The 24,107-nt window shown below is 32.8% G+C and overlaps 1 protein-coding gene across 1 annotated transcript in view; it reads right to left on the reverse strand.

Moving 5' to 3' along the window:
- The window catches only part of LOC143049759 (phosphatidylinositol phosphatase PTPRQ-like), a 114,332-nt gene that overhangs the window by 64,668 nt on the left and 25,557 nt on the right, over positions 1 to 24,107 (reverse strand). The window contains exons 8-13 of the mRNA XM_076223475.1: positions 23,797 to 23,949; positions 21,703 to 21,996; positions 17,292 to 17,558; positions 16,636 to 16,830; positions 13,807 to 13,914; positions 5,021 to 5,196 (exon numbers count right to left, since the gene is read on the reverse strand). Coding sequence (XP_076079590.1) covers positions 5,021 to 5,196; positions 13,807 to 13,914; positions 16,636 to 16,830; positions 17,292 to 17,558; positions 21,703 to 21,996; positions 23,797 to 23,949 — 1,193 coding nt within the window. The remainder of the gene's footprint in view (positions 1 to 5,020; positions 5,197 to 13,806; positions 13,915 to 16,635; positions 16,831 to 17,291; positions 17,559 to 21,702; positions 21,997 to 23,796; positions 23,950 to 24,107) is intronic.

Genomic DNA, 24,107 nt, shown 5'->3' on the forward strand with positions numbered 1-24,107 from the left:
TGTTACTTTTTTTATGGAGTTCTTTTTGCTTAGTATATACATGTATATATATTTATTATATACTTAGTAGTAAATACAGATAAATTGTATGTATAATACTATCAATGGAAAGCGTGCTGTATCAGCCACCCGTGATGATATCGATATCAGCACGGTTGAAAAGCTTTATCACACCTTTAATCTGTATGACGTCACGTCATCGATTGCAGCCACTGTTGCAAAGCTTTATCAAATCCCTAATCTGTATGACGTCATGTCAAACCTATAATCTGTATGACGTCATTTCAAAACTCCTTATATATCTGTATGACATCATGTCACATAAAAAAAACATCTGCTTGAGGTAAATGTATATAATAAAGTGTATATGATATGGCTTTTTCAATATCACACACTGTATCGTTACCCTCAACCAATATAATCCCTCGAGCAGAGCTCTTGGGATTATATTGGTGTCTCGGGTTGATACGGATGCGATATTGAAAAAGCCATATGATATTCTCTATTTATTATACCTCATATATCATTTTCTATATAAAATAAGTACACAACTTTTTCACTATTCTGCAAATTACAAGCTTTGAACCACTGGACCAGTCAAAAATTTCCAACTATTGGACCTGGGTGAAATTATTTGACAGCAAGCGTCATTATATTTCGGGGATTTTAAATGCAGCTACGCGATTGGAGGATTTTAACCAGGTGCTCCGCAGGGCGCAACTTTATACGACCGCAGAGGTCGAACCCTGAACAGTTGGGGCAAGTATGGACAAAACATTCAAGCGTGATACAGCTCTGAATTCGGATTGTGATCAAATTTTTGACATTACATGTTTTTTTTTTACACAAAACAAATGTCAAGATTTACAAATCAATTAAAGATTCTTCTTCAAACTTTTTAAATCTAAAATTAAATAGTTGACATAGCACAGGTTTCTGACACAGAATGAATGTGGTCTAATGAACTTAAAAGTTTTTTTTTGCCTTTGAGCAATTCACTATGCTGTTGAATATTAATCCTCTCAAAAAAATGTTTGAAGAAATTTTCTTTTTATTTATGAAATCTGAAATGAGAAAAATTTAAACCCCCCCCCTTTTTTTTCACATCCCCGTTTCCCTTTTTCCAAAACTGATATCAATTCAAATTTCTAATGGAGTTTGCAACAATAACTACTCTTTTAAATACATCATAAAATATTAAAATGTAAAATAAAGTGCTTGTTATCACTGAATGGTAAAGATTGGTTGGTAGTAAAAGTGAATATACATTGTTTATTGTATAAAACAATAAAAACCAGATGCTCCGCAGGGCGTAGCTTTATACGACCGCAGAGGTTGAACCCTGAACGGTTGGGGCAAGTATGGACACAACATTCAAGCTGGATTCAGCTCTAAATTTGGATTGTGATTAAATAGTTGACACAGCATAGGTTTCTGACACAGAATGAATGTGTTCTAATGAACTTAAAATTTTTGTTTTCTCTTAGAGCAATTCACTATGCTGTTGAATATTAATCCTCTCAAAAAAATGTTTGAAGAAATTTTCTTTTTTATTTATGAAATTTCAGATTAAAAAAATTGAACCCAATTTTTTTAATCACATCCCCCTTTCCCTTATTCCAAAACTAATCTCAATTAAAATTTCTAATGGGGTTTGCAACAATAACTACTCATTTAAATACATCATAAAATATTAAGATGTAAAAAAACTGCTTGTTATCACTGAATGGTAAAGATTATTTTAATTTATCAGTTGGTAGTAAAAAGTGAATATACATTGTATATTGTATATAACAAAGATTTAAGTTGATTCTGGACAAAGAAAGATAACCCCAATTAAAAAAAAATCTTGCTATTGCACAATATTTTGCAATTAGATATTTCTTGCTTACTACTCTGGACAAAGAAAGATAACTCTAATTAAAAAAAAATTTGCTATTTCACAATATTGTGCAATTAGATATTTCTTGCCATTGCGCAATACTGTGCAATTGAAAAGACTTGCTATTGCACAATACTTAATATAATAATTTTAGATCCTAATTTGGACCAACTTGAAAACTGGGCCCATAATAAAAAATCTAAGTACATTTTTGGATTCAGCATATCAAAGAACCCCAAGATTTCAATTTTTGTTAAAATCAGACTAAGTTTAATTTTGGACCCTTTGGACTTTAGTGTAGACCAATTTGAAAACAGGACCAAAAATGAAGAATCTACATACACAGTTAGATTTGGTATATCAAAGAACCCCATTTATTCAATTTTTGGAAATTTGCCAGACATGACTGGCAAATGTCCAACATACATTATCTAAAAACATTTCAGATAAGATAAGGAAAAAAAGCTTCATCAGCAACATTTTATATTGGCAAATTTCCAATGAAGTTATTTACATAAAGTTATTGGCAAATAAAAATAGAAAATGACATCATAGTCATGTCTGGCAAATTTCCAACATATATTATCAACTACTATTCTATACAAAGAAAGATAACTCCAATTGAAAATTAATTGCTATTGCACAATATTGTGCAATTAGATATTTCTTGCTATTGTGCAATACTGTGCAATTGAAAATTTCTTGCTATTGCACAATACTTGATAGGGAATCCTGATTTGGACCAACTTGATAACTGGGCCCATAATCAAAAATCAAAGTACATATTTAGATAAAGCATATCAAATAAGCCCAAGAATTTAATTTTTGTTAAAATCAAACTTAGTTTAATTTTGGACCCTTTGGACCTTAATGTAGACCAATTTGAAAACTGGACCAAAAATTAAGAATCTACATACACAGTTAGATTTGGCATATCAAAGAACCCATTTATTCAATTTTTGATGAAATCAAACAAAGTTTAATTTTGGACCCCCATTTGGACCAACTTGAAAACTAGGCCAATAATTAAAAATCTAAGTACATTTTTAAATTCAGCATATCAAAGAACCCCAAGGATTCAATTTTTGTTAAAATCAAACTAAGTTTAATTTTGGACCCTTTGGACCTTAATGTAGACCAATTTGAAAACGGGACCAAAAATTAAGAATCTACATACATAGTTAGATTCGGCATATCAAAGAACCCCAATTATTCAATTTTTGATGAAATCACACAAAGTTCAATTTTGGACCCTTTGGGCCCCTTATTCCTAAACTGTTAGGACCAAAACTCCCAAAATCAAACCCAACCTTCCTTTTATGGTTATAAACCTTGTGTTTAAATTTCATAGATTTCTATTAACTTATACTAAAGTTATGGTGCAAAAACCAAAAATAATGCTTATTTGGGCCCCTTTTTGGCCCCTAATTCATAAACTGTTGTGACCTCAACTCCAAAAATCAATCCCAACCTTCCTTTTGTGGTCATAAACCTTGTGTTTAAATTTCATTGATTTCTATTTACTTATACTAAAGTTATTGTGCGAAAACCAAGAATAATGCTTATTTGAGCCCTTTTTTGGCCCTTAATTCCTAAACTGTTGGAACCAAAACTTCCAAAATCAATCCCAACCTTCCATTTGTGGTCATAAACCTTGTGTTTAAATTTCATTGATTTCTATTCACTTTTACTAAAGTTAGAGTGCGAAAACTAAAAGTATTCGGACGACGACGACGACGACGACGACGCCAACGTAATAGCAATATACGACCAAAAAATTTTAATTTTTGCGGTCGTATAAAAATAATACGGAAGTAACAACGTCTTGTTTTACCTATTGTATCTAGTAAAGGGTTGACATCAGTGCAAGACGTAGCCTTAGCATTTGAACATATCTATGAAGTAAATGCTATGATTTGGTTTCTTTTTAATATTATTATACTTGATTAATCACCACCATTTATTGTCTGTTGTCTTAATCGATATAAAAAAATACTTACTGACTGGATATTCATGAAATAGTAAGTTTATTGTCCCTCAAATACAACTATTGCCTTCGGCTACGCCTCAGGACAATAGTTGTTCCACGGGACAATAAACTTACTATTCCACTCATACCCAGTCAATAAGTATACAATATATATATTGTTTTATTAAAGTTCAACCTTATATAACATAATAATACAAATATGAAACATATTTTATGTCAGTCAACCTTCATGGGCTTATGATGCACTGTACTTTTAAAGTTCTCATAGTATATATGTTGTGTTTTGTGTACTATTGTTTGTCTTTTAGTATTATTCTTTTTTAACCATGGTGTTGTCAGTTTATTTTTGACTTATGAGTTTGAATGCCTTCTGGTATCTCTTGCCTCACTTCTACAAAATTTCACAAGGGAACTGCAATGATTTTCGTGCTAAGCATGCGTCCCTCAATATCTCCATGCCTAATTCAAAGTATTGAAAATCACTTAAAACAAGAAAAAGGTGTCCTTTAGATAAAGCTCTTGCCGGATCCAAATCATCAATGTCAAGCTACTACCAAATATGAGGCAAACTCTGTTCAATATTATTTACTGTGCTTATTTAGTGGGCTTTTGGGTATCACTATAACAATGGCTAAAACAGTTTCCCAAATTGCAGTTTGAATTCTTCTCCTACAAACTGATCAACTGGTAAAATATTTTATCAAATTGCCTGTGTGAAAGGTTGTTAGTTTGAAAAGAGTGAAATAAAAAGTAAAACTTACATTTGGTTGAGAACTTGAGACAAACTAAAGTTAGAGAATGGAAACCAAAAACTCTTTTTCTATTTGTCATGTGGCATAACTCTAGAACGGCAAAAGTGTTGCAATTAAAATTAAAACTTGATCTGTGTTTTGATGTTATAAGCATTGTGTATAAGTTTCATAACATTTATTTGAGACAAACTAAAGTTAGAGAACAGAAACCAATTTTGAAACATACAGATGTACAGAAGGACAAGGGTAAAACTTAATGTCCCGTCCACTATGGTTTGGGCATAAGAATGTAGAGATTTTGACTCCCACTGGAAAAATCAAATGAATGTCATTGATAAGTGATAGTTCTTTGCAAAAGAAGTATCTGAAAAGGCTTTTTAAAAATCATTAACTTACTGTTCCAACACAATTTGTGCACTGATAAACCACTTCCACTTTGCATACATCTTCTACTCTCAAGTTTACACGATATCCATATAAAAACCCTTTAATATCAGTTGGTTTCATCCATGATAGTTTTATACTTCTACTTTTAACTTCAATCAAAGTAACATTCTCTGGCAATTTAGCAACTGAAATAGAAATACAACAGGGATCATTTCTGGTCCGAGACCACAATTGTCGTCCCTCGATTTTCGTTGTTCACAAATATAGTCCCTAGTGTTGACAGTGGGTTACTTGCCATTAATTTTTATACCCCTTCCAAATTTATTTCTCCATGTTTAATGCCTCAAATTGCAAGTAGGGGGGTGAAATTACACTGTAAAAAAATTTGGGTCCAGAATTTTAAAGGAAAGTAGTGATTTGGTCCAGGTGAAAAAGGTTGAAAAATAGCACTTAGGAAGCTGTCAAAAGATTTCAAGACGCCCTAAAGATAAAATTGTCCATATTTTGAGTTAGAGGCGATGAAGTTTTCTATAATTTTGATATATTTTGTCCCAAAAGTAGTACAACACACTGTAAAAGTTTCTTTGAGAAAGCGCAGGTGGGAATTTTTTTTTATTTACATTTATGTTCTAAAAGAAATGCACTACGAAATAATTGTGGTCTCGGACCTTCTTATAATGTTTCTTTTACAGTTGATGGCTTTATCAATGATTAAGAAGTTGAAACCCGGTCAAATGTTTCTATGGCGTGTTAAGATTTCTTTTTTATGGAGATTCAAAATAGTGTAATCACATTTTATTCCAGAAAGAAGAAATTATCGTGTTTTTTAGAAATAAAAAAAAAGGTTTTTACAATTACAAATTTTTTATGTCATAAAGGAACAAGTTCTCACATTTAGTTTCTTGACTAGTTGATGAAAAAGTTTTTGGTACAGTCTGCTTTTAAATAATTGGGAAATAGCACAATCTTGTCTGTATCTATCATTGTATACCATTCTGCTTACTATTTTTGTACTTGTTTTGCAGCTCAATAGCTGGTGGTATGATCTGATTGTTGATTTCCTTTTTGAAGTAAACACTATATAGATTAAGTGTTATAACAGCTATGATAAAATGAAATTATAGGAGATCATAGGAGTTTTGTCCTGTGTAATTCAATAGCAAAATGTTTTGGATAACTGTCATCTTTCATTTTTTCATTAATCTCTCCTTCCATCAAATCAGTCGCATCAATGTCAGACATGGAAATTGTCAATGTAAATGATGAACCAGAAGATAATGATAACTACTGAAGAATGACATATTACTCTCCGGATTCACAATTTATCAGATATCAATCAACAGCTATTACCAATGAAGGCCAATTTAACACCAAGTGTGACAGATATAGGAAGATGTGTTGTGAGTGCCAATGAGACAACTCTCCATCCAAATAACAATTTTTAAAAAAAGTAAACCATTATAGGTCAATGTACAGCCTTCAACACAGAGCCTTGGCTCACAACGAACAACAAGCTTATAAAGGGCCCCAAAATTACTAGTGTAAAACCATTCAAACGTGAAAACCAACGGTCTAACCTATATAAAACTAGAGGCTCTAAAGAGCCTGTGTCGCTCACCTTGGTCTATGTGAATATTAAACAAAGGAAGCAGATGGATTTATGACAAAATTGTGTTTTGGTGATGGTGATGTGTTTGTACGTCTTACTTTACTGAACATTCTTGCTGCTTACAGTTATCTCTATCTATAATGAACTTTGCCCAGTAGTTTCAGTGGAAAATGTTAGTAAAAATTTACAAATTTTATAAAAATTGTTAAAAATTGACTATAAAGGACAATAACTCCTTAGGGGGTCAATTGACCATTTCAGTCATGTTGACTTATTTGTAAATCTTACTTTGCTGTACATTATTGCTGTTTAAAGTTTATCTCTATCTATAATAATTTTCAAGATAATAACCCAAAACAGTAAAATTGCCTTAAAATTACCAATTTAGGGGCAGCAACCCAACAACGGGTTGTTCGATTCATTTGAAAATTTGAGGGCAGATAGATCTTGACAGGATTTCCTCTAAATGCTTTGGTTTTTGAGTTATAAGCCAAAAACTGCATTTTACCCCTATGTTCTATTTTTAGCCATGGCAGCCATCTTGGTTGGGTGGCCGAGTCACGCCACACATTTTTTAAACTAGATACCCCAATGATGATTGTGGCCAAGTTTAGTTTAATTTGGCCCAGTAGTTTCAGAGGAGAAGATTTTTGTAAAAGTTAACGACGCCGGATGACGACGCCGGACGCCAAGTGATGAGAAAAGCTAACTTGGCCCTTTGGGCCAGGTGAGCTAAAAAACGAGAAACGAGAAACATGTATAAATTACATAAACAAACGACAACTACTGTACATCAGATTCCTGACTTAGGACAGGTGCAAACATAACTAGAGGCTCTCAAGAGCCTGTGTCGCTCACCTGTTACTGTATTTACTGATGTCGGCCATTTTGTTTGGTAGGCGGGGTCATCGGACACATTTTTTAAACTATATACCACAATAATAATTGTGGCCAAGTTTGGTTAAATTTGGCCCAGTAGTTTCAGAGAAGAAGATTTTTGTACAAGTTACAAAACTAGAGGCTCTAAAGAGCCTGTGTCGCTCACCTTGGTCTTGTGCATATTAAACAATGGACACGGATAAATTCATGACATAATTGTGTTTTGGTGATAGTGATGTGTTTGTAGATCTTACTTTACTGAACATTCTTGTTGCTACAATTATCTCTATCTATAATGAACTTGGCCCAGTAATTACAGTGGAAAATATTTTCTAAAAATTTACAAAAATTTATGAAAAATGTTAAAAATTAACTATAAAGGGCAATAACTCCTTAAGGGGTCAATTGACTATTTTGGTCATGTAAACTTATTTGTAGATCTTATTTTGCTGAACGTTATTGCTGTATACAGTTTATCTCTATCTATAATAATATTCAAGATAATAACAAAAAACGGCAAAATTTCCTTAAAATTACCAATTCAGGACAGTAACCTAACAACGGGTTATCCGATCCATGTGAAAACATCAAGGCAGATAGATCTTGACCTGATAAACAATTAAACCCTGTCAGATTTTCTCTTAATGCTTCGGTTTTTGAGTTATAAGCCAAAAACTGCATTTTACCCCTATGTTCTATTATTAGCCGTGGCAGCCATTTTGGTTGATTTGCCAGGTCACGTCACACATTTTTTAAACAAGTTACCCCAATGATGACTGTGGTCAAGTTTAGTTTAATTTGGCCCAGTAGTTTCAGAGAAGAAGATTTTTGTAAAAGATTACTAAGATTTACGAAAAAATGGTTAAAAATTGACTATAAAGGGCAATAACTCCTTCAGGGGTCAACTGACCATTTTGGTCATGCTGACTTATTTGTAAATCTTACTTTGCTGAACATTATTACTGTTTACAGTTTATCTCTATCTATAATAATATTCAAGATAATAACCAAAAACAACAAAATTTCCTTAAAATTACAAATTCAGGGGCAGCAACCCAACAACAGGTTGTCCGATTCATCTGAAAATTTCAGGACAGATAGATCTTAACCTGATAAACACTTTTACCGCATGTCAGATTTGCTCTAAATGCTTTGGTTTTTGAGTTATAAGCCAAAAACTGCATTTTACCCCTATGTTCTATTTTTAGCCATGGCGGCCATCTTGGTTGGTTGACCGGGTCACGCCACACATTTTTTAAACTAGATATCCCAAATATGATTGTGGCCAAGTTTGGATTAATTTGGCCCAGTAGTTTTAGAGGAGAAGATTTTTGTAAAATATTACTAAGATTTACGAAAAATGGTTAAAAATTGACTATAAAGGGCAATAACTCCTAAACGGGTCAACTGACCATTTTGGTCATGTTGACTTATTTGTAAATCTTACTTTGCTGAACATTATTGCAGTTTACAGTTTATCTCTATCTATAATAATATTCAAGATAATAGCCAAAAACAGCATAAATTACCTAAAATTACCAGTTCAGGGGCAGCAACCCAATAACGGGTTGTCGGATTCATCTGAAAATTTGAGGGCAGATAGATCTTGACCTGATAAACAATTTTACCCCATGTCAGATTTGCTCTAAATGCTTTGGTTTTTGAGTTATAAGCCAAAAACTGCATTTTACCCCTATGTTCTATTTTTAGCCATGGTGGCCATCTTGGTTGGTTGGCCGGGTCACGCCACACATTTTTTAAACTAGATACCCCAATGATGATTGTGGCCAAGTTTGGTTTAATTTGGTCCAGTAGTTTCAGAGGAGAAGATTTTTGTAAAAGTTAACGACGACGGACGACGGACGACGGACGACGACGACGACGGACGACGGACGCCAAGTGATGGGAAAAGCTCACTTGGCCCTTCGGGCCAGGTGAGCTAAAAATGACGAAAAGTTGTTAAAATTTTACTATAAAGGGCAATAACTCCTAAAGGGGTTGACTGACAATTTTGGTCATGTTGACTTATTTGTAGGTCTTACTTTGCTGAACATTATTGCTGTTTACAGTTTATCTCTATCTATAATAGTATTCAAGATAATAACCAAAAAAACTGCAAAATTTCCTTAAAATAACAAATTCAGGGGCAGCAACCCAACAACAGGTTGTCTGAATTGTCTGAAAATTTCAGTGCAGATAGATCTTCAACTGATCAACAATTTTACCCCACGTCAGATTTGCTCTAAATGCTTTGGTTTCAAAGATATAAGCCAAAATATACATTTCACCCCTGTGTTCTATTTTTAGCCATGGCGGCCATCTTGATTGGATGGCCAGGTCATCGGACAGATTTTTTAAATTAAATACCCCAAGGATGATTGTGGCCAAGTTTGGTTAAATTTGGCCCAGTAGTTTCAGAGGAGAAGATTTTTGTAAAAGTTTACGGACGACGGACGACAGAAGCAGGACGACGGACGCCAAGTGATGAGAAAAGCTCACTTGACCTTTCAGGTCAGGTGAGCTAATAAGAGGGTGATAAAATTTCTGCAAATATCACAAGAGTGCACATGCTGAATGTCTCTCCTTCTTTACTAATCATTGATTTTATGTTGATAGTCCTAAATATAAAGCTTTATTACGACTGTCACATAAACTTAACATTAACCAAGAAAACTAAACATTGACCAATGAACCATGACAATGAGGTAAGGGAAGATGAACCATGCCAAGAATACATGTACATCTAACAATTCTTCAATTTAACAACTTATAGTTGACCTATTGCTTATACATTTGTAATTGAAAAAAAAAAACACAAAAACTTAACACTGAGCAATGAACCCTGAAAATGAGGTCAAGGTCAAATCAAAAAATCTGCACAACTGACATATAGATGATTAAATATTTCCATACACCAAATATTATTCACCTATTGCATATAGTATTAGAAAAAAAGAACAAAACTGAAAACCATAACTATAACCACTGAACCATGAAAATGAGGACAAGTTCAGATGACACCTGCCAGTTTGACATGTAGGCCTTACAGTCCTTCCAAATATACTAAACCTATTAATTGCTTATAGTATCAGAGATATGGACTTGACCACTAAAACTTAACCTTGTTTACTGATCCATGAAATGAGGTCGAGGTCAAGTGAAAACTGTCTGACAGACATGAGGACCTTGCAAGGTACGCACATATCAAATATAGTTATCCTATTACTTATAATAAGAGAGAATTCAACATTACAAAAAATTGGAACTTTTTTTTCAAGTGGTCACTGAACCATGAAAATGAGGTCAAGGACATTGGACATGTGATTGACGGAAACTTTGTAACATGAAGCATCTATATACAAAGTATGAAGCATCCAGGTTTTCCACCTTCTAAAATATAAAGCTTTTAAGAAGTGAGCTAATGCCGCCGCCGTAGCCGCCGCCGGATCACTATCCCTATGTCAAGCTTTCTGAACAAAAGTTGCAGGCTTGACAAAAACGGCGAATATGTGTCCCCCATTGACAAAACATCAGGAAATTTCAAACACCCTTTAATATAACTTTACAGATGATTATTTTCAAACAAACGTGTTCAAGCTTTAGAACACTTTTCATTTGTGGTTATCTTCATATAGAAATATCAGTATACTTCAAAAACATAAAGACCTGAACATAAACTGTAGACAACATGGAAAGATATGGCGAAAATGAGCACCCCACTCTATGGCATGAATCTGTACGCAATGGCATTCGGCAATTTGATAAGCATTTGATGTTGTGGCCATGAACATGTCTGGCAAATGATGTTGGGTAATAAAATTCTACTGACGTTGCAAGGTCACTACACGTTGATCTGGTCACTGATGGTCAGCAACAAATCCTGCCTACTTGTATCGTTTTCAGAAGGACAGTAAGACGAGTTCAGAAGTCATACAGTTAAGTGTGGTCAAGGACTGAAAGAACTGTTTCACAAAGCAAAAAACTCCGAAACAATCTTTTATGGGTCCCAAATTTCGCTTTAAGAAATTTGTGCAACACCAAAAATTTGGTATGTTCAATAACCATAGGTAAGCCAGATGTTAATTTTTTGTAAAGATAAAGAAGTATGGTAGGTGTGAAAAGTAGTTGTAAGAGAATCAAACAAGATTTGGTAAAAAAAATCAACAAAATGGGTGTTGCGTTATTAAAGCCGTTCAGTATATTACTTACAATAAGAGAGAATTTAACATAACAAAAAACCTTAACTTTTTTTTCAAGTAGTCACTGAACCATGAAAATGAGGTCAAGGACATTAGACATGTGACTGACAGAAACTCTGTAACATGAGGCATCTATATACAAAGTATGAAGCATCCAGGTCTTCCACCTTCTAAAATATAAAGCTTTTAAGAAGTGAGCTAACGCAGCCGCTAGATCACTATCTTTATGCCAATCTTTCTGTTACGAAAGTCAAAGGCTGAACAATAAAATAGCTTTTGATGTTGGTTCAGTACTTTATCTATGGCTGTTATATCAATGATCGGAACACAAACAAACTTCAATCAAAACTTTAACCTGATCCAGAATAGACAGACTAACACTATTGGATGGACAGACCAGAAAATATAATACCTCTTATATTATAGGTTGGGCATATACATTAATTGAGTTAAAAAGAATTATAATTATATGCTTAGGCCACACCAATTTAATTCCTTGTTCAAAGGACCCGCCCGCACCTATTTTTTTCAAAGCAGAATTTTTTTAATTTTTTTTTTATTCCCGCTTCCCGCATCCGGAAATGTAATCCTGTCTATTTCCCGCACCGTTTTTTTGTTGTTGAAAATATTATAAACAGATATTTGCACTTGTTTTTATAATCACAATCTAACATGTATTTATAAAGATTTTAAACATATAAGCACCCAAGTACACTGTGTCAATGTCTGTGATAATATTTGATTCAGCATGAAACCCATTTATCCCAAATGGGAGTGCTCCGATATAAATAGAAAACAGAAGAAAATGTCTGTACAGAACAAAACATTGGTTTCCTTCCCCCTTACTTAGATTCCCTATCAAAATATGTTCGTTGTTAGAAATAAACTTCAAAGAACTTTGGAAAGAAATGCCTTCAACTGCAATATGCTGGCGATACAAAACTATCCATACCCCCTGCATGTTTATGCACCTGTCCTGATTGATTCAGGGGCCTGTCGATCTGCAGTTAGATATCGTTTGTTGATGTTCATAAATATTATTTGGTATTTTCCCGTTTGTATATATATAAATTAGATCGTTGGTTTTCCTGTTTGAATTGTGTACACTTATAATTTTGGGGTCCCTTAACTTGCTGTTTGGTCTGGGTCAAAGCTCTGCCATACGTACTATGACCTGTATTTGCTATTATCCCTCAGAAGAGCACATATGGGGTCATTTTACTGTTATAAAAAAGAAACTTGAAGAAATACCAAGGATTTGCACAGTGTTACTATACAAATTCTGTGAAGAACTTAAAAAAATGAACTAAAAGAGAGGAGAAATACATCATATTTAAATAATTTTAAACAACATTACTATATTCTTAAAGAGAATTATTTATGATATTTATTTTGAATAATCATGATAATATTAAAGTAAATGTGTTAACATGGCTTAAGTCCAGGAATATTACAAAATTCTTGGGCATGTTTTGACCATTTAATACCAGATAGATATATAGTTCTTTGGGAAAATATGAGCTCTTTTGTACTAAAAAGTTTTATTTACCAAAAATATATTGTAACTTATATTGACCCCTCATAAAAAGGATATTTATAAAATTGAGGGTTGTTCCCAACCTGATTATGACTTGGATGGAAAATTGTCTCATTAATTGGCACATATACATATACCAAATCTAATTATTCGATTATTTATTTGGTGAACAGGGAAAAATACTTCATAAATTAAAAAAATGTCAAAGTACAAGTGATAAATCAAGTTTTAGTATTGTCAAAACCTACTATTTTATGTTTACAAAAAAAATATATATAATCGCTCGCCTTTACTTTTCAAGCTTCGCCTCAAAAATTTGCAAAATAAATATTTTTTTATTAAAATTTTCAAATTGCTTTGGAGTCCAAAAATCCGTAGAACAAGAAATTAAATTGGTGTGGCCTTATATAATTTAATACAAATTTTTATCCAAATCTATATCAAATAATGTATGACAGGAACTTCCGACGATTTGTCAGCTATATGTATTTACTCCTAAAATGGCCTTTGTCTTTTCAGATAATACTATTTTGCCTTTTTTAGCGGTAAATTTTCTCTAATTAACTATTACCTCCGGCCCTTGTTGAACAGCAAACCGGTGGGTAAGATTTTGGACTTCTATTACTTTGAGGTGAAACAGCATCATTGATAGTCTCCATCTGAAAACAATACTGCCGTTCTGAAAGTAAAAAAATAGCGATGCTAAAAAAGTTTTTTTTGTTAAAGAATAAGCATGATATGGGTCTTTTGGAAACAGAGAAAAAAGCCAAAAAGATATCCACATTGGCTATCTAAATATTTGGAAGAAGTACAATATCATAGCCATACAAAACAAGAACCATCAACAAATACAGGTGCATGATGATCACTCAAATGAACATTTGATTGGTTTTTCTTGAAATTTCCTAAAAATGGGTATAATTGTTCTGTTATCTACAAGAATGCTTTTATATACTTGTCAGGATTATTTGTCATCAGTGCTATACCCTCAGTTAAATTTGACAATTCAAGACTTTTACAACCTTGACAGTTCCCGTACGAAAAACATGACACGTACTCCGGCTGGACAGTAGCCGTACTGAGAACCGTACTTATAATAATTATTTGGACTTTTCTTTGAATGTGTTATAATGGATAACCCGGCTGGACTTTCAGCGAAATTAGCCGTAAACCGGCTCGAAATATTTAAATTAGCAGGAGTCCGGTTCAGAAAGTCCAGCTGGACTTTTATAAAAGTACGTCTGAAAAAATCCAGCCAGCATTTCTGGCAAAAATATGGCCTCTATAAAGTTCAGCTGGACTTTACAAAGTCCGGCTGAACTTTAAGAAGTCCAGCTGAACTCATAAAAGTTCAGCTGGACTTCAAAAAGTTCTGTTTGACCTTTAAAGATGATCTCAGCAGGGGCTGATCCACAAAAAAAGGGGGGTTCCATCCCCGCAGAACCCTCCCTCTTGATTACTACTGCTTAGTTTTTCTTCAGATGGTGGATTCCTCTGTTATGATATGCATCCCTTGTTATAATCTGAAAATAAAAAAATAAAACCAGATGGCATTATATACAATGTATATGCATATACTGCTTATTTCTTTTTCTTTTTTCTACGTACTGTCTTACTGGCAAAGTCAAGAAACGGGGAATTGTGAAGCTAAATGCTTACTCTTAAAAATGTGTGGTTATAATTATCATGATTTATATATATTAAGACTTCTGACTAAATAAATTTAAAGTGCATAATATGCAGTAAAGCTTTGAAAATCACTGAAACTGAAATATTTTGCATAATTAAGTATTTAATGTAGTTTTTTTTAATTCTTTTTACTCTTCAAAAATAAAAATTAAGCTATTTATAATGTTGTAATCATTTCATCAATATGTTGAAGAAAAAATAGCATATCAGATTGTACTTACCAGAATATGCAATCCAAAATACATGCAAACAGCAATCTTCCTAAATTGAAATTGATGCCAGTCAGAATTTAAGGATCCATGTTCTCTAATATAATGTGAAAAGAATTAACTACTTCCAAACATTTGCTTAATACATCCAATGTAAATTTCTCATTTTGTTTAAGAAAGAAGACACATCTTCCTGTTTATTCCAAATTCAAATTTTGTTGTATTGCAATACATGAGGTTGTTTAAGGAGCTGTGAAAAATTTTCTTCTTATGACTTCTTGCATATGTCTTAATTTTGAATATGTGATATATTAAAGAAAAGAAAATCAATTATTAATTTGTTCAATTATGAAATGTTTAATAAAAGTGAAAGTTATTGCAGATATATGTATTTAGAAATGTGTTATCCTTCAAATGGCCTCATGATCAACCTCTGTGTAGATGCTACTTCCTGTGGCCTGTCCAGACTGAGGTTAATTGAAAACAGATGGCACTCTCTACAAGACTACTGCTATTGAATCACTGTTATGGCTCAAGTTTCTAATTGATATTAAAGAATGATGATAATTATTTATTTAATGCTTTCATCTTATTAAATATAAATATACTAGAAAATGTAGCAATTTAACCTATTAATAGATGTAATTTTGCTAGGGGTTTTATTTCATGAAAAAGTAAAAATGTTAAATAATTGTTGAAAACATATTTAACTGGGATATAATTCAATCAAAATTATATCACCTATATTAAATTTCAACTTTCCATTTACAGTCTATTTTAAATATTTTATAATGGAATTGAAAATTTTAGGGGAAAAGATCACATCTTATAGTTTGATCTTAAAGTATATATTGTAAAAAAATATGATATCATTATTATAACTTGCAAATTTTCATTTATAACTCTTTTCCATTTTGATAGAAATTGTTCCTTTCAAAGAACAGAATCCTAGTCACAAACTTTTTATTTCTGTAAGGGAAGATTTGGCTGATGAAAATTTTCTAAGTCTTAATTCCTGCTCATAAATGACTGTAAAATTTTCTAAGACAAAAATCCTGCTGATCATTCTACAGAAAGAATAATTTCCCTCAAAAGTCCAGCCGTGTTTATTTTTTTGTCAAAATTACAAAAAGTGCGGTTGGACTTTTAAGAAAATACCGGCTGGCAAATAACCGAAGTATAAGAAAAAGTACGTGTACGGCTCATGTCAGACTGGACTTTTCAAAGTCAGACTGGAATACGTCTCAAGTCCAGCTGAAGTCCAGTTGAACTCCTGTTGAAATTTTCGTACGGGTTGTTGCAGCAAATTCATGTACAGTCAAAACCTATGATCTTAATCATTGTTAATACATCATAAGGAAATATGCTACAAATTTTGTGGCAATCTGATCTATATTCCTGCAATAAAAATTCCGTGTTTATTTTAACAGTACAAATGAAGGATTTTTTTTTATGAAAATTTCATACATCTCAATATCATATAATTATTTGAAGAAACTTACGTGGCAATAAGTTTTCGATTCTTTGAACCTCTGTACTTGAATCTGTAGTGATGGTTCGTGCTTCTGTAAAACTCATGTAGATGATATAATGTGAAATATCACCATTTGGTACTTGTGGTTCTTTCCATCTTAAATTCATGTGGTTTTCATATAGATCCTGGTTGGCACAAGTATTTATGACAGGAGGATTTGGTTCTGAAACAAAATATTACAAACTATTCCTTATTTTGATTGGTAAGTGTTACTGTACAGCTGTTATTATCTTGACTTCGTTTTTGTTTTATTTGATACATGAAATTGTTCTAAAGGCTTTGTATCTAAGTGACCATCTCCCCATCATTTGTAGGTATTTACATGTTTAAATTCTTCAGGAAGAAGGTCAGCAAAAATAATAATCATCATGCACTACTTTAATTAATGCTTTTGGACATCACATGAACTTTTACCTTGATACTGCTGAACCTAAAATCTTGTTTAAATCAACAAGAATGCATGTGTTGTTGGCTAAACATACACCATCTGTTTTATTGCTATTGTGATACCCCAAAAGTTACTTGATAAGTACAGTAAAACACATCTTTTAATACAGATTTAGTGTGTACTTGCATTTCCTTAAAAAAGAAAATTTTCATAAAGATAAACTATAAATAACATACGTGTGGATGTTGTCCTGATGGTGTCTGTGAATTCTGTACTGGTAAATCCATTACTATAAGCTGTCACTGTTATAAGATATCTCTCACCATTCTTCACATTATTAAATGTCTGAGATGGAGTCTGTGATGTGTTAAATGCTTTAGGTGTCACCGATGAACCATTAATAGTACCACTTAGATGCTGTATGATACCGACAACAGTCCAGGAAACAGTAATTGTTGGTCCCAAAATGTCACTAGTTATAATTGCACTTGGCACTGCAGGTCCTACAAAAGTAAATTAGATATGTTATTTTAATAGGTACTTATATGTTTATACATAGTTTGATTTTAATTACTCAGTAGTCATTATTTTAGGATTTTCCCAGGATGTGTATTTTCTTTGCTGTTGAGATGAAACAGATTTATTATCATATGTCAATCAGTTAGATGTGAAGTTTATCACATGTTCTTAGCAGGAGGTCTAATTACATCAGTTCCAATACAAATATACATGTCTTGTTAATTAGTGACCACTTGTGGCATTTGGCTTTCTTTGTCCTTTGTTTCTTGATACATTACTCTGGGTGCAGTTTTAACTCCTCCCACTTAGGAGTATCCCATTAAGAAGTTGTGTATTAAAAACCTGTGTATGCTGCCTTGAGTATTCATTTATTCAAATGCAGATTAAGCAGTTATAAGAATAATATTGGCTCTAATAGTGTTTTAGCTAAAAGCTTGATTTATTTAAATGCAGATTAAGCAGTTATAAGAATAATATTGGCTCTAATAGTGTTTTAGCTAAAAATTTGAACTTTCAGTGTTTGGATTACTTTACCAAAGCTATATTACAGTTTTTAAACAACTAAATTTAATTCAGACTATTTAACCTGAAAAATAAACATTATTTTGGGATAATTACTGACAACAAAATGAGTCTGGCAGAGGAAAAGGTGTACGAAGGAAAACCAGGAGTTCTCCATATGAGACCCAATGGGATTCTAATCACCCTTCAAACTGGACAATAAACAAACTAAAAGAAGAACTTAACAAAAAGGGAATAAGAACACCTACTGGTATGTCGAAGCAAGTGTTAAAACAACTTTATTTAGAGAATTGTTTTGATGGAGTAACACCTTTAGAGACACAACAGACAGAGACCGTTAGTGATGAGATTAACACAGATTCCTCACCAGAGAGCACTCTTCCAATTACCTTAGCAGAATCAGTGCATCAACACAGACGCAGTGTTTCAAATGGCGAAAATGAGAATGGTGGAACAGACAGGAACATAGCTCAGTGTTTTGCAGGACTACAAGAGACCTTCAAACAGCTAATTTACAGAGACAATTATACTCATGACACAGGTAGAGATCGCAAATTCAACCTTCAACAGTGGTACAACCATGCAGGGATTGGAAATAGGAGTGAAACTTCTAACAGAGGAAATAACACTGTTTTACATGGAAATACACAAGAGCATGCATCTTTCATCTCAGGACCACAAGTTGGAAATGTTTTATGTGGAGTGCGTTCGGATGAATATTCTAATGTGGACATTATATCTCCTTCTATTCAAAAGCAAATCATTGACGGTAAGGATGTTAATTTGGCATCTCTTCTTATCCCAAATTATGAAACTCCCCAAGTTCACTCTGTTGCAGCTGGCTTAGAATTAAATATTTCTGGGAAGCCAGATCCCCGTCTTAATAGGAAACTCACAATTTAAGAATTCATTAAGGCATTTGGCAAGTTTAAAAGGGTCATGTCATCAGTTTACCCTGACCGTAGAGCAGAGCTAGATGCTTATGAAGATGAGATAATAGATATTAGTAATTTTTATGGTGACAGATTTTATGATTACCATAAATTGTTTTCTGCAAAATCAGCAGCTCTTTTAAGGGAGAGAAGGATTAAGGTTGACTGGAGCAAAAGAGATAGAGATCTTCTTTCATTAATAGTTGCTGGTGGGAATGTAAATGTTTGCAAAATTTGTAATTTGGTTGATCACACTACTGCTTTTTGTCCTATGCAAACCTCCATGGCGTATCAAGACTACCCAGATAAAGTATCAAGGCAGGTAGACACTACTGATAAGTTAGGTAGAAAGAAGATTTATCATTCTGGGCGGGAGGTGTGCAATAATTTTAATACCAGTAGGGGTTGTACCAGGAGTTTTTGTCATTTTTCACATATCTGTAGTAGATGTAAAGTTGCTGGTCATACCCTATTATCTTGTCAAAAAGTTTTCCCCTCTCAAGGTAGGACTGAAGTACAATCTAAGCCACATACAGTAAACTCTTCACAAAAGTTTGAGAAAATAACAACAAATAAGCAAGGTCAATGACTACATGATTTTCCATATCTGGCAACTACTCCAATTAATGTTATTAAACTTGCAAAAGAATTAATATCTCATCCTGACAAAAAATTTGTAAACTATTTATGCAATGGCTTAGAGAAAGGGTTTGATACTATGGTATTTACAACAGATTTACCTACAAAAGAATGTAGGAATAGTTTATTTGCTAGGACACAACCAGATGTGGTTTCTGAGTTGATAGAGAAAGAAGTTTTTAAAGGTTTCTTGTATGGGCCTTTTAAGAATCCCCCTTTTCAAAAATATAGGGTAAACCCAATTGGTATTGCAGAAGTGAAATATTCTGGTAAAAAGCGCTTGATATTGGACTTATCTTCACCACATAATGATGACAAACATCTAAGTATTAATGATCTTATTGAAACTATCAAATTTCATACAAATTCATTCCAACACCAATTCAACATCAACACTACTAGGCTTCCTCATAGCCTCCTTATAGGCTTCCTCATTGTCTCATTATAGGCTTCCTCATAGCCTCATAGGCATGATAGCCTCTAGGAATGATAGCCTCATAGGCTTCCTGATAGCCTCATGCATTTATTTTGAACCATCGTTCCAATTGGATTGGTGTGATGTCAAGCCAGGGGTCTATAGTTTGCTACTTTCAGTATGCACATAGCTAGGCTCTTGGTTTAGGCATGGAGCAAAAAATTAAATCTTTTAGCTGAGTAGTTTCCCCAAGGGCCAAATTATAATTGTGATGTATATATATAAAATAAAAGTTGTAATTAAATTATGATTTATGTTTAATTCAAACATGGATACCAATGGCATTGCTACACAGTATTTCCCAGGAGTTTATTTACAAGATAGGTTATAGCAGGAAAAATTAGGTCGATAATAATGTGAGCACTAAATCCTTAATTTTACATATCATGAGTTCAAATGGTGTGTTCTGAAAGAAATCAGGGGTAATTAAATTATTTAAATTACTATGAAATTACTATGAACTCATTATGTGTGACTTTGAGGATTTTGTTCACTGACACATTTATTAGCAAAATTGAAATATAGGGCAGAAAGTTGCATCAGGATGGTTTAATTGTCAGGTCAAAGAATTTGCAAAAGATATGAGGTTGGATGTATGCTCAGGTGTTAACACACATTTCCCTATTACATAACAGATTACCAAAGAAAAGATACAGTATAAATAACAGACAATCTAAGAAGATTAGAACAGCATCACATCAAACAGAAATCGATTTACCCGAAAAATATTTACAAAGAATCAGAACACAATGCAAACATGGAACAAATGACAATTAAACATATTCAGGATCATTTCTGAGAATTTTGTATAAATAGGTACTTATATGTTATATAAGTTAGGTTTATACATAGTTTGATTTTAATTACTCAGTAGTCATCATTTTAGGATTTTCCCAGGATGTGTATTTTCTTTGCTGTTGAGATTTATTACTTTGCCTTCACTGCATATTAAATGACAAAGATCAATGGCAACTGAAAATTTTAATATAGCCAATAAATCAACGTGTCTGTTTACATGATTTATTAAATGTAAAAGATTGTCAATATTCTTTCTGATATAGAAATATACTGGATATACCACATGTAAAAACTACACAGTTTGGTAAGAGAAGTTTTAAATTTGCAGCTGCTATTCTGTGGAACAGACCATTTCAGGACTGAAAACAGTTTTTCTCAATTCAAGAGCCTTATACAGTCCTGAAATGGTTCAAAATGCTGTTGTTCAGCATGAAGATAAACTTTATAATATCTTAGAAGTAGCTTTAACATGTTATTATGCTTTAAAATTGCATGTGTGCTATATTTTTTTTTAGCTTAATTTTAGTTGTGTTTCAGTTTTTGTTTGTTTATTTAGATATGTATTTTAGTAGTGCTTGCATGAATTTTAATTTGCCAGTACTGTCTACATGTTGTGTCTTGAATTGTTAGACTTGTGTAGTTTCCAGATATATTGAAAATGTATTCTGAGACTTGGAAGCACCATTCTGGTATAAAGTTTTAAATATTCTAGCTGCAATTAATTATGGTATTAATTTGTTTTAAAAATTGATTTGTACTTACTTGTACCAGCTTCTAGGAAAACACTAGTAGTCTGCGCCCCAGGTCGGCTAGCAGTCTCAACAGATATGACCTCAACTATATAAGTATGACCAGGTTGTCTGTTTGTCATATTATACTGATTCTCAGTCTTTAAAATATCAATCAAAGCTTCTGCCTTTCCATTATTTACAGTTATTTTTATTTGATATTTGTTGATGAAGGCAACAGTAGTAGGTACAGTCCATGTTATCTTAAAGTAAACCTCTCCAGTTGTGTCCCTTGGAACTTCTAAATTTTGAACTCGCAAACCAGTCACTGAAAAAAGGAAAAATATTTTTAATTTAACAAGAACAACATAAAGGCCTAGCTAGTTCACACATTCATGAATCACCTAGACAGTTCCAGTGGCGGATCCAGAACTTTTTGTGAGGTCAAGGTCAAGTGAACTAATTTGTAGACATGAGGACCTTGAAAGTCACACACATACCAAATATAAGTATCCTATAACTCAAAAAAAGAGAGAAATAAAGATTACAAAACTCTTAATTTTTTTCCAAGTAGTCATTGAACCATGAAAATGAGGTCAAGGACAACGAACATATGACAGACAGAAACTTCATAACATAAGGCATCTATAAACAAATTTATGAATCATTCAGGTCTATTACCATCTAAAATATTAAGCTTTTAAGTAGTTAGTATATGATGCCGCCACTGCCACCAGGTCACTATCTCAAGAGGTCACAGGCTTGACAAAATACAAAATATAAATAATTAAAAACCAATTGTTCGGAGAACAATTAAAGATTTTTCTACCAGTAAGGATCTATTTTGATATTACAAGTATTGAAATTTGGTTTTAAATGTCAATTCCAGTGTCAAATGACAGCTTATTGTATGCAGATTCCAAAAATATTATGGTCTATAAAAAAAAATACAAATAAGGGAGATACTTTTTAATTTCGGTTTAAAAAATGTCACTTCCGGTTTTTAAAAGTTGAAAGTTAAAAGTTGAAAGGAAAGTTTACTTGACACTGATTCCAAAAATATATGGTTCTATATACTTTTATATTAATTTAGTACAAAAGATAGCTACTTCCGGTTTAGAAAAGGTCACTTCCGGTTGTTTTTTAGAAGGTCAAATGGCTTGCAACCTAATGCAAAAAGTCCCATGGCTTTATCATGTATACATATGAGGTAAAAGCAGAGGTCAAAATATAGAATGTTAAATCAACCTTTGACCTTGACCCCAATTTCAAGGTCATGAAACAAGGGTCTCAAATCAAGAAACCTTAGGTCTTAATTATATATGATAAATGAGTTATATCACCATACGACGTGTAATTTTAAATATAACAGGCAAAAACGCTCTCATTAAATGTCTCCTTAACCTTTCAATTCAAATTAACCTCCTGTTACAACATGTTGCAACTTACAATTCTGTAAACATATTTGGTCGATATCTTATAAGATTTATGAAAATTAGTGATAACAAGCCAAAATCAATATTTTGAACATGACTTTGACCTCATTTTCATTTTTATGGATTCAGGACCTTAAATCAAAAGTCCCTGAGCTTCTATCACTTATGGTTTTATAGTTACAAATATATTTCATTTATATCGAATACAAAAGGGGCAATTACTCTCATATGGAGTCTTTGTAAAGCTTTGGTCAAAATAAAATGTAACATTTTGAGGATATAATGAGCAATTTGGAAAAATAAATTTGTCGCTTTAGTCTTTCACAGTTGTGGTGGAGATCTCATAACAAGAAAAACAGTGTTTGGGGAGATAACTCTTACAAAGAAAAGTGTTCGGTTAAACAGGGTCAGTTTAAAAGCATATAGACTGTATGATATCATATTCAAAAAAACTTAGCGACATCTTTTGAAACAAAAATACAGCGCAATAAAAAAATTAGGCAGAAGAAAGAAAAAAATAATCAGAAGAAAGAAAAAAATAATCAGAAGAAAATCAAGAGGTCTTCCCACGGAAAGGTGGAAAGACCTAATAATAATTATTGCCATTTCTAATTTTTATGTAAACATTGACTGGTGCATTTCTGCGGGTATTAAAGTTTGTAATTTCTTTTAAATGACAAAAGCTAACTTACAATCTTTGCATGTCTGAACATCTGTGTAAAAGGTTGCCTTACAAAAACATTTGTACACTAAACTATTTGTTGCTACTGCTATACATTCTGAATCTGCTACAGAACATTGGTTAACTGGCTGGCCATCACTACAGACCTCCCCAATTGCACTTTCTGTAAAATAAAATGAGAAGGTTTGTTCAATTGTTGATTGTTCATTGCTCATTTGAAATGTAACAAAACCATTGTCAAAATAGTCTTCCTCTTTCAAGTTATTTTAGTAGACATTGAATATTCTAGAACTCTCTGAATGAAGAAATATCAAAATGATC

This window comes from Mytilus galloprovincialis, chromosome 10 (assembly GCF_965363235.1).
Source record: "Mytilus galloprovincialis chromosome 10, xbMytGall1.hap1.1, whole genome shotgun sequence".
Taxonomy (NCBI): domain Eukaryota; kingdom Metazoa; phylum Mollusca; class Bivalvia; order Mytilida; family Mytilidae; genus Mytilus; species Mytilus galloprovincialis.